General features: G+C 42.2%; 1 protein-coding gene across 1 annotated transcript; it reads left to right on the forward strand.

The window, feature by feature from the left end:
* The first annotated feature begins 776 nt into the window (after nt 1–776).
* Nucleotides 777–10,929, forward strand: LOC122558649 (putative G protein-coupled receptor 139). The gene is made up of 2 exons (XM_043707447.2): nt 777–861; nt 10,037–10,929. The coding sequence occupies exons 1-2, from the start codon at nt 777–779 to the stop codon at nt 10,927–10,929; spliced, it is 978 nt and encodes a 325-aa protein (XP_043563382.2).
* Nucleotides 10,930–12,609: the final 1,680 nt, after the last annotated feature.

Consider the following 12,609-nt stretch of genomic DNA (forward strand, 5'->3'; position numbering starts at 1 on the left):
GACTTTTAAATTGTTCCCAATCCTCAAGTCTACTGCTTTTACTAGATAATATGTATGTTTCTCTTTGCTTTTAAGACCCTCTAACTTCCCCCATAAGTCATGATTTGACAAGTGTTCTCTTTCCAATGTTGCATCAGACAGGAATAAGTAATTTTTGGAATTCACCCATTTGCTTTTTGAATGTTTTCCATTGCCTATCAACTGTCATTCCTTTCAGTAACCTTTCACAATCCATCATCTGAAACTCAAGCCTCTTATCACTGTAGTTTCCTTTTCTAAGATTCAGGACTCTAGTCTCAGAATCAGTTACTCAATCTCCATCTTGATGAAGTGCGTACATGTCCCAATTGGAAAACAGTGGTACCAGAAGAGAACCCACCATCACCTTCGGAGTACTAACCAAGGATCCTTAGGGATGGGCAGCAAATTCTGGCTTTGCCAAGGATGCCCACCTCCCAGGAAAGAATGAAATGGACATACTGTGGCTACCTGTGAAATCAAGTCTGCAACTTCATAGAACATTCTAGCAATGTTCACACGTATGCTTTGCAGAAATTATTTTCTGGATGCCTTGTGTTTCTGTGATCCCAGTCCACATTAGGTATTTCTACAATGTGTTCTAATACCATTTCTTTGGAGGTTTTACATCTGTTTGTTCATAAGACTGTAAGTAATATCAACCTAATTGTGTCCTTCGAGAATTTTGTTTGCTATTTATATAAACTCCTTGAGTTGGTGACAGTTTCATGTTAAGATTGGATTATTTGACACTGAAAATGAAGTATCCTTTCAATGCGTTACAAACAGTTGCTGATGTTGAGTTCATTTACTGTCCTGTGCTCGTGGTTATTGGAGTCCCTGGTAAGTATCACCTGTCCATGTTTGTGAAATTGGTCGACCATTTTTAATGTAACCCATAATCTGGGCAAGAATGATGCTCAAAACCATAACACTAATAAGAAGTTTGTCTCTTCCAACACTGTTCAATCAATCTGACCTGAATGTTTTTCCAAATCAGTTACGATCCAATTGGGTACTTTGTAATGTAATGGCATTTCAAAAACACCCTTCATGATATTTATTCATATCTTATTCAGTTTAGTTAATGTAATAAAACCTAACTTGATGATATCAAAGTCTCTAATGTACTTGCTATATGTAATGCCATTTTAGATAATTTATTCTATGTTCAAACAGTGGAAACAGTTGATGGTGACTGATTAGGCATGGCAACATGCAACTTTGTGATGAGAGCCAGTATCTAGAAAAAGAGCTTTTGGCATTAAATGATAAAGAATAATAATTGAACTTGTAATTTCAGTGATCATTGGCAAATATTTCATTGTCTGGGGGTGAGTTACCCTGAAAAGCCACTTCCATTGTTGGGAAATTCCTGCCTTTATGTTACTCAGGCTAATGAAGTTAACACCATAATCTGCTAAACCATGATCATATGCAAAGTCTCCAGACTTCAGTTCTGAACAGACAACTCATCCTCCTATGTACTTTCATCTGAGACAAAGTAAGTAATGCTGATTTATTTACTTGTGGATCATGGGTGTTGTTGGCTATCCAGCATTTATTGCCTGTCCCTAGTTTGCCTTTGAGAAGGTGGTGATGAGCTACCTTCCTGAGCTACTGCTGTGTCTACGTGGTGTAGTGAGACCCACAGTCAAGAATAAATAATTTTGACCCATCAACAGTGAAGGAACGGTGATACATAGAGTCACCTGCTTCTACAGCATGGAAACAGGCCCTTCAGCTCCAAACCAGTCCATGCCAATCAAGATGTTCACCACATTTCCCAGCACTTGGCCCATATCCTTTTCAACCTTCCCTATATCCATGTATTTGTCCAAATGACATTTAAATGTTGGTAATGTACCCACCTTAACCACTTCCGTGAGCAGCTCATTTCATATGCACACCACCCTCTATGTAAAAACATTGCCCCTCAGGTTTCCTTTTATTTTCCCCCTCTAACCTTAGCTCTCGTCCTTGATTCCCCAACCCTGGGAAAAAGACTGAGTGGATTCACTCTAACCAGGTCTTTTATGATATTATACAGTTCTATAAGTTCACCCACCACCTCAGTCTCCTATGCTCTAAAGAAAAAGTCATAGCTTGTCCAGCTTCTCACTATAACTCAGAACGTTGAGTCCAGGCAACATCCTTGTAAGTATCTTCTGCACTCTTTCCAGTTTAATAACCTGCTTTCTATAGCAAGGTGACCAAAACTGAACACAATACTCCAAATGTGGCCTCACCAATGTCCGATGTAACTACAACATGACTTCCCAACTTCTATACTCGGTGCCCTACCTGATGAAGGTCAGTGTGCCAAAAGCCTTATTCACTGCCCTGTGAATCCACTGTCAGAGAACCGTGCACCTGAACTCTAAGGGCCCTCTGTTCCACTACACTCCATAAAGCCCCACCACTCACCATGAAACTCTGACCTTGATTGGCCTTTGCAAAATACAAGACCTCACACTTATCTATATTAAACTCCATTTACCACTTCTCGGCCCACTTGTTCAGCTGATCAAGGTCCTGCTACAATTTCTGATAACCTTTCTCACTTTTCTATGATATTTCATATTTTACTGTCATCCACAATCTTTCTAATCTTGCCTCGTACTTCTCATCCAAATCAGTGATATAGATAACAAACAGCAATAGGTCCAGTCTGACCTCCAATCTGACAAGCATCCTTTCATTATTACACTCTGCTTCCCACCATCAACTCAATTGGGAATCCATTTTGCCAGCTCGCCTTGGATTCCATGTGCTGAAAATGTGTTGCTGGAAAAGCGCAGCAGGTCAGGCAACATCCAAGGAGCAGGAGAATCGATGGTTTCGGACATGAGCCTTTCCTCAATCCTCCAACATCAAATTCGCCCCCTTGAATTCCATTTGATCTAACCTTCCAGAGCAGCATATCATGTGGAACCTTGTCAAAGGCCTTACTGAAATCCATATAGATTACATCTCCTGCCCTGCCCTGGCCAACATTCCTGGTCACTTCATCAAAGAACTTGAACAAATTTGTAAGGCACAAAGCCATGCTGACTATTCATAATCAAACCCTGTACTTACCAAATGCATATATATCTTATCCCTCAGAATCTTCTGAAGCATCTTACCTAACACTGATGTTAAACTTACTGGTCTATAGCTCCCAGGTTTTTCTTTAAAGCCTTCTTGAATAAGGGACAACATTCACAACTGTCCAGTCTTCCGGGCTAATGATGATGCAAAAATGTCTGCCAGGACCCTGCAATTTTATCTGTAGCATTTTGCAGTTTTTTGGATATACCTAGTCATGACCAGAAGATATATTAATGCACTTTTATATGTCTCATATCTCCTCTACTGTGACATGGACTGTCCCCAAGATATCACCACTAATTTGCCCAGTTCCCAAGTTTTTTATGGTGGAGATAGAGAAGAAATATTCATTGAAGATCTCGCTCATATCCTGCCGTCCCACCCATACATGTTTCCTTTAGTACTTGAGGGGTCCTATTCTCTCTATAGTTATTCTGTTTTCTTTAATATGCTTAAATAACCTCTTTGAATTCACCCTAATTTTCTTGGCCAAGTCTTTCTCATGCCCCCACCCCCCTTTCACCCTCCTGCTTTCCTTCTTCAGTAAACTCCAGTAAACTCCTGTATCCCCTATCTACGTCGACGGATTCCGTTCATCCCAGCTGTCTGTACATAAGCTTTGCCTCCTTCTTTTTCACATCAAGATGATGAGTGCTTAGGGGGGAACTTGCTGTTGCTGGCATTCCCATGTATCTGCCAGATGGAAGTAATCATGGGTTTGGAAATTGCTGCCAAATTATCTTGGACAATTAGCCACCGTGCATCTTGTGGATAGTACACACTACAGCAACAAAATGTTGGTGGTGGAGGTAGTGAATGCTTGTGCTTGTGATACCAAATAAGGGCAATGCTTTTTCCTGGATGGCTCCAAACGTTTTGAGTGTTGTTGGAGCTGCAACCATTCAGGCAAGCGAAGAGTATTCCATCACACTCCTGAATTGTATTTTGTAGATGGTGGACAGACTTTGGGAGTCAGGAGGGGAGATCCTCATTGAAGTATTCCTAGTGTCCTAATTGTTCTTTAAGCAATTATAATGACATGGTGAGTCCAGTTGAGTTTCTAGTCAATAGTAGGGAATTCAGTGATGGCAATTCTCCTGAATACCAAGCGGTGATGATTAAATTGTCCCTAATTGGAGTTAACCATCGTGTGGTGTAAAGTTTACTTCCCACTTCTTAGCCTGATCTTGGATATTGTCCAGATCTTGTTGCATTTAAACATAGACCCCTTCAGAATCTGAGACATGAATAGTGCTTGCACCAAGGACACCATCCTTAGGAACATCTTCAGTGATGTCCTGGAGCTGAGATGACTGACTTCATGCAACAATAATTATTTTCGTATATGCCAGGTATAACTCTAACCAGTGGAGAATTTGCTTCCTGGGATGCATAGATTCCAGATTTGCCTGAATCCTTGACGCCACACTCAGGCAAATATAGCCTTGACAACAAATGCTATCACTCTCACCTCACCTCTGGAATTCAGCCCCTTCATCCTTGAAACAAGGCTATAATGAGATCAGGACCTGAGTAGCTCTGGAGGACTTCAAATAAAGTATCAGTGGGAGCTAACTGCTGACTGGTGCTGCTCGATAGCACTGATGATAATATCTTCTGTCACTTTACTGATGGTCAAGAGCAGACTGATGTGACACTGATTGGCCAAGTTGGATTTGTCCTGCTTTTTACATACGGGGCACACTTGGGCAATTCACCATATTGTAAGGTAGGTGCCAATGTTATAACTGAACTGGAAGAGCATGAATGGGGTTAACTTCTGAAGTACATCTTTAGTACTACTGCTGGAATGTTGTCATGGCCCATTTCCTTTGCATTATCTCGTGCCCCCAGCTATTTTGTGCTATCACGTGGAATTAATCAAATGGGCTGACGATTGTTGTTTGTGATGGTGTGGACCAAGATGGATCATCCACTTGGCATTTCTGGTGAATGATTGTGGTGAATGCTTCAGGCTTATTTCTTGCATTGATGAATTGGCTTCTCCCATCGTTGAGGGTGGGAATATTTCTATCATCGCTGACTCCTCCAGTGAGTATTTAAATTGTCCATCACAATGCATTACTGGATATTGTAGATTGGAGTCATTGGCTGTGGGGGCAATTAAATCATTTTAATTGCCGCTGTGGGCGGCACTGTGGCACAGTGGTTAGCACTGCTACCTTACAGCGCCAGAGACCCGGGTTCAATTCCCGCCTCAGGCGACTGACTGTGTGGAGTTTGCACGTTCTCCCCGTGTCTGCGTGGGTTTCCTCCGGGTGCTCCGGTTTCCTCCCACAGTCCAAAGATGTGCAGGTCAGGTGAATTGGCCATGCTAAATTGCCCGTAGTGTTAGGTAAGGGATAAATGTACGGGTATGGGTGGGTTACGCTTCGGCGGGTCGGTGTGGACTTGTTGGGCCGAAGGGCCTGTTTCCACACTGTAATGTAATGTAAAAATGTAATGTAATCATTTGCTGCTTTGATGCCCATTTTGTCGTGTTTGGTAGCTTTGCCATGTTGCCAACTCATTTTTAGGTCTCCCTGGTGCTGATCTTGGCATGTCCTTCTGCATTCCCTATTGAACTAGGGCTGATGATGGCAATGGAGGAGTGGCCGATATGTTGGGCTCTGAGGTTGCAAATTGTGTGAGAGTATGTTTCTGCTGATGATGATGAACCACAGAGTCTCATTATGCCCAGTATTGAGATGTTACAACTGTTTGAAGTCTGTCCCATTTAACACCGTGATAGTGCCTCACAGAACGATGGAGGGTATTCTCAATGTGTCGGTGAGGCTTCCTTTGCACAAGGTCTATGTGGTGGTCACTCTTACAGATATCGTAATTGGCTGATGCATCTGCAGCCTTCAGATTGGTAAGAATGAGGTTAAGTATGTCTTTTGCCCCTTTCTTGGTTCCTTCACCACCTGCCGCAAACACAGTCTAACAGCGATATCCTTTCAGACCTGAACAGCTCGATTACTCGTGCAGAGCCACCCTTGGTGGTGAACATTGAAGTTTCCAAGCTTGTTCATTGAGGACAAAGACAGAAATCACACAACAACAGATTATAGTCCAACAGGTTTATTTGAAATCACATGCTTTCAGAGTGTAGTCTCTTCATCAGATAAAGGGAGAGACAGGCACACAGAATGGATGGAGAGATCAAAAACTCATGCAAATTGCGTGAGTGAAGTATTGATTAATAAGTCTCTGCAGGTAAACAAGAGTGTGTGAGTAAATAAAAACAGCTGAATAACAAGTAAAGAGATGGCCTATCATTTGATTAAATGACACCGCGATATCCTTACAAAAAAATTAAAAATAAGGTGGTGCTGGAAATAAGCCAAATGACGGAAATAACATAGAAATAAACAGAAACTGTTTGAAAGGTTGAGCCAGTCTGTTGTATTGTTGTGAGAAAAAAAAACAGGAATGATCCCTAGATCCAAAATGTGAACTGTAATTTTCTTCACAGATGTGGCAAGACTTGCTAACCTATTGGCTATGCCAAGGGTATTTTGAAACTCATTGAACAAGAAAGCCCCAGCTTCTGTGGCAGCATTACACTTTTCTAACTGAAACTTAGCACCCATGGACCAATCAAATCAGAAACATTCCTTGTCACAGTGGATGTTTTGGTACTCTACACCAGCATCCCTCACAATGATTGTATCATTGCAACAGCCTCAGTACCTAATACCAACAACTGCCAATTTCTAATTGTCATCCTACATCTCATCCACTACTTCCTCGACTATGTCTTCACCTTCGACAACTAGTTCTCTATCCAAAAACATGGAACAGCCATGGGGACCAAATTTGCACCTCAATATACCAACATTTCATACACAACTTCGAGCAAACTTCTTCACTTTCCTGCACATATCTGCACCAGATATATCAATTATGTTTTCTTCCTTTGGATTCATGGTGAGGAATCACTGAAATGACTACTTAGCGATATCAACAAGTTTAATTCCACCATCAGAATTACCATGGTCTACTCTTTAGAACCAGTATCATTCTTCGACACAGGCCTCTCCAGCAAGGACCGACAGCTCAGTACATCGCTCTACTCCAAGCCCCTGGATAACCACACGATGCTGCACTCTCTAGCTTCTACACTAAACATACTAAAGAAGCCATTCCCTGTAGACAAGTCCTGCGCACACACAGGATCTGCTCAAATGGTGAGGAACACAACACAAACCTAACGATATTGAAGGGCACCCTCAGAAGAATGGAATATGGCGCACAACTCATCAAACACCAGCTCCAACATGCCACAGCAAAAAAACACAATGACATCCTCAGAAGACAGGCACAGGATACGACCAATAGAGTACCCTTCATCATCCAATCTTCCCCATAGTGGAAAGACTTGGTCACATTCTTCACAGACTTCAACATGTCCTCATTGACAATGAGCATCTTCATCACAATCATCCCACTTCTTGCCTTCAAACAACCACCAACCCTTAATCAGACCATCATTCTCAGCAACCTTTCCAGCCTTCCGGACAACATTGACAACAACACCACACAAACCTGTCATGGCAACCGCTGCAGGCCATGTCAGATCATTGACATGGATACTACCATCAGATGTGGGAACACAACCCACAATGTACACAATGTACTCATGTGACTCACCCAATGTTGTCTATCTCAGAGGCTGCAGGATAGGATGCCTCAGGGCATGGGAGCTTGAAAGTCCATGCAGATGCTACAACAACGGTTAAATGGACACTGCACATTAATTGCTGTACAGGAATGATACCTCCCAGTGGGGGAACACTTCAGCAGTCAAGGACTTTCAGCTTCTGACTTCGGGTAAACATCCTCCAAGGCGGCCTTTGAGATACACAACAACGTAGAATCACTGAGCAGAAACTGATAGCCAAGTTCCATATGCTGTAAGATGGCCTCAACCAAGACCTTGAATTCATATGACCCCCACCACACTTCTGTATCTGTGAAACCTTCCTTAATGTCCTGGTTTGACATCATCATCTTGATAAATGGTTATGATCTCTCTGGCTTAATTAGCTTGGACAATTTTGGATTACATATTATTTTGTTTAGACCCTCAACATGCAACTCTTTACCTATCATGTTATTCCAGTCAAGTAAAAGCCAAACGAACTGTGGATGCTGTAAATGAAGAGCAGCGTCAAGGGTTGCTGCTGGTGGTGTGGTAGGTGGTGGGTTCTAAGTGGGTCTTGCAGCATCTGTGAAGAAAAGTCAGAGTTCCCGTTTCAGGTCCAGAGACCCTTTCTCTGGCTTTTCTTTCACAGATACTGCCAGACCTGCTCGGCTTTTCCAGCGACTTCAGTTTTTGTTCTTTGTTATTCCTGCCCTTTGCTTTGTCTCCAGCACCACCTTCTTTTTTTGTAATTATCTCATTGCTCATTTCATCTGATTCTAGGTCATCCCTTCGAATGTTATTCAGCTGTTGGCACTTTAGTCACACTGTCTAACACCCTTTGTCACCTGCAAATTCTTATTATTCGACCCTCCCCTGTACCATTTGTATAATTTTTTTTATCTCTTTGCCATTGATCTCTCTGCTCATAAATGCTGCATACTGTGTGCTTCTCTCTCGCCAGCTGATGAAGGGGCCACACTCTAAAATATTGTGATTTCAAATAAACCTGTTCAACAGTATTTTAGCAGCAGGAGGAGTGAAGTTTCGGGCATAAGCCCTTCATCAGGAATGAGGTTTGAAGGCCAGGGGCTAGGAGATACATGGCATGTGAGCAGGGCTGGGCGGGGAGGTAACTGAGAATGCAATAGGTAGATGAAGAAGGGGGAGAAGGTGATACTTCGGAGAGGAGAGTGGAGCAAATAGATGGGAAAGATGATGGACATGTAAAGAAAGTTGAAGGCTTGGGACTGAGATAAGTTGGGGGGAGGAGAAATGAGAAAACTAGTGAAACCCACATTAACCTCGTGTAGTTGCATGGTCCCAAGGCGGAAGATGAGGCTTTCCTCCTCTAAGTATCGTGTGGTTAGGGTTTGGTAATGGAGGAGGCCTAAGACATGCATGTCGTTGCTAGAGTGGGAGGGGCAGTTGAAGTGTTCAGCTACAGGGCGGTAGGATTGGTTGGTGCAGGTGTTCAAGTGATGTTAACTGAAACGATCTGAATGTTCGTGTCCTGTCTCCCAGATTAGAGGGCATCACATTGGGTGTAATGGATGCAGTAGGTGACATTTGTGGAGTTACAGGAAAATTTCTGTTGGAAGTGGAAGGATCCTTTGGGGCCATGGACGAAAGTAAGGGGGGAGGTGTGGGCACAGGTTTTGCAATCACTGTGGTGGCAGGAGAAGGTGCTGGGTGTCAGATGAGGGCTAGTGGGGGGCATAAGCCTAATGAGTGAGTTGCAAAGGGAATAGCCTGTCTGAAATGCTGATAGGGGTGGGGAGGGATATATCGCCCAAGTGTTGGGTCTGTTTGTAATTGGTGGAAGTGGTGTAGGGTGTTGCGATGTGCACAGAGGTTGGTGGAATGGAAGATGAGGATCAGGGGGGGTTCTGTCCTTGTTGGCCAATTGGCCTGTTTCCATGCAGAACAGAATCTAATCTAACTTCCAGAAGAAGTCCCTCCATATTGTATGCCAATGCATTGCCACCTCTGGAGGGTCTGTTCTGCTAATGGGACAATGTATATGCAGAGATGGTGATGTCCATTGTTTACAGTGGAATATTTGAGCAGCATGAATGTGTGTTTTTAATGTTGGTAGAATTACTTTTAAGAACAATTCTTACAATTGTTCTTAAAAAACCTTTCTCAAATCATTGTCTTTAAAAAAACAATAGAATCAAGTATAATTATCAAATGCTTAATGCAGCAAAGTCAACAGGACATCTGGTCCAATTGATGTACTTAACCTATCGACCTGGCTTTGTTTATTCATTGCAGTCAACCTGATGGCAGTTGTGATCCTTTCTCGGAGGAACTGCGGTCTCTCAAGATGTATCACGTGGTACCTGATAGCAATGGCGATGGCTGATTTCTTGGTTGTCACATCTGATGTTTTGCTGAGGTGGCTTATCGTGTATTTTCCAGTATCTTTCCTGGATATTACTTATGTCTGTAGTTTGGTTACAGTGTTCATTTCTGCAACCACAATGAATTCCATCTGGTTGACTGTTGCTTTCACCTTTGATCGATTTGTGGCTATTTGCTGCCAGAAGCTTAAAACTAGATACTGCACTGAGAAAACTGCAGCCGTGATTATTGGAACAGTGAGTGTGCTGAGCTATTTGGAAAGCATTCCCTGGTTTTTCATATTCCAATCCAAGTACATCTTCAATAAACTGCCATGGTTTTGCATGAGCAAATCAGAGTATTCTACTTCAATCTTCTGGGCATTATACGGTGTATTACATCGACTTTTATCCCCTTTACTTCCATGTGTTATCATTCTTCTTTTGAACACTCTGACCATCAGACATGTTTTAGTCGCAAGCAAAGCCCGCAGCAGACTCCTGAAGGACAGTGACAGGGAGAAGACCAGTGACCCAGAAATGGACAAACGCAAAAAATCCATTGTTTTACTCTTTGCTATCTCAGGCAGCTTCATTATTTTATGGACCCCTTATGTGGCATGTTTCCTATATCGACGAATTGCAGTAATGCATAATTTTTCTCCACTTTCCCCGACTGCAGGTACTATTGGATACTTACTCCAGCTCCTCAGTACTTGCACAAACACTTGTATATACACAGTGACCCAGAGGCAATTCCGAGAGCAGCTGAAAACAGTTCTGAAGCTCCCTTTCACGCTCATTCTCAGATCCATCAAACAGTGAATATAAGAGATGGCATGCAGTGGAATTTGTTTAGATCCCATTAACTTTTGTATATCTGAGCTGAGCATCTCTGAGGCCACAATAGAGTAGAGTTTGCTGTGGGTTGTGCCCACAGCAAAGAGATCAGAGAAATTCTTTTTTCATTTTCTTTTCAAGGGTTTATCCATTTCCCCTCTGGAAGTTGCTCTTGTATTAGCCCCCACCATCCTGGGCAGCGTGATGTCTCAGTGGTTAGCACTGCTGATTTACAGTGTCAAGGGACCCAGATTCGATTCCAGCCTTGGGCAGTTGCCTGTATGGAGTTTGCCCATTCTTCCCATGTCTACACAGTCAAAACATTAGGTGAATTGACCATGCTAAATTTCCCACAGTGTTCAGGGATGTGTAGATTAGTTAACTATCAGATGGGGAGGTGGGTTACGCTTTGGAGGGTCAGTGTGGACCTGTTGGGCCCAGGAGCCTGTTTCCATACTGTCGGGATTCTTTGAACCTGTCAGGTAGGTTATTGCACATTGTAACAACTCAGTGAGTAAATACTTTGATTCCCATCTTCCTTCTCAATTACTTTCCACTTGTACTTTCTGGCTACTAAAATTATGACAGTTTGTGCGTTTTCTTCTCATTGATTATATTATGGTCTTGACTACTTGTATTTAATTCGTCTTAACTGAGAACAGGCCCTATTTCTGCAGTCTCACAAGTTAACCGAAATTTCTCATCTCTGGTATAAGCAGTAAATGCCCCACACAATCTCACAAAGTCCTTTGACTTATGCTGAGCGTACAACTGAGTTTTGCATTCTCGGATACTAAGAAAAGTAATTGCAGAGATATTGGATGTATTCGTAGTAACCTTATAGGAATCCTTAGATTCATGAGAAGCCCCAGAGGATTGGAAAACTACCAACATATCACCTTTATTTTAGGTAGGGAAGGAGCCAAAGAAGTCTAAACATAGGCTCAATGTGTTTCGATTTAAACATCTACAGGTACTCAAATTTCCTTATGGAACAGCTTGTTTTATGTGTCCTGTTCCTACAAAGCACCTTGTTTGTGAATACTCAGGGCTCTTCTCCATTTCCCTCCATATCTCTACAATCTGCATGTCTTTAAAGAAAGTACGATCTTACCTAGCTGTTCTTATTCTTGTAATGATATCAAGGGGCAAGTGGGTAGAAAAGGTTTGGGCAATAATTTCAACAACCAGCAATGATCTGATTTGATTTAATTTGATTTCCTATTGTCACATGTATCAAGATCTAGTGAAAAGTATTGTATTTGCTCTATCCAGACAAGTCATATCTTACAAAAGTACATCAGACTAACAAAAGAGAATGCAGAATGTTGTGTTACAGCTGCAGAGAAAGATTCATTTTTATATCAGAGCGATCCAGTCCTAAGTTGCGTGGTGCACAATTTACTTGCGACTATTTAACCCAAGTCTGGATTGAGACAACAGTTGGAAGTTTGACGGTTGTATAAACGTTGTGATAATGAAATTGATCTGATAATTCTCTCACTGAAGGAAGACCCACATGTTTGTAGAAAGAGAGGAATGTGGACCATTGTCTCTGCAGACACCACCTCAATCATTTCTGGATTTTTTTTTAATAGTCACCTTAGTCCAGAGTTTCAAGATAGGTAAATGCTAGGTAGATATAGGGCTAAGGTGTCAAATAAG

This window comes from Chiloscyllium plagiosum, unplaced genomic scaffold (assembly GCF_037043375.1).
Source record: "Chiloscyllium plagiosum isolate Xiang-an unplaced genomic scaffold, Cpla_swu_hap1 HiC_scaffold_17, whole genome shotgun sequence".
In the NCBI taxonomy this organism is placed as follows: Eukaryota; Metazoa; Chordata; class Chondrichthyes; order Orectolobiformes; family Hemiscylliidae; genus Chiloscyllium; species Chiloscyllium plagiosum.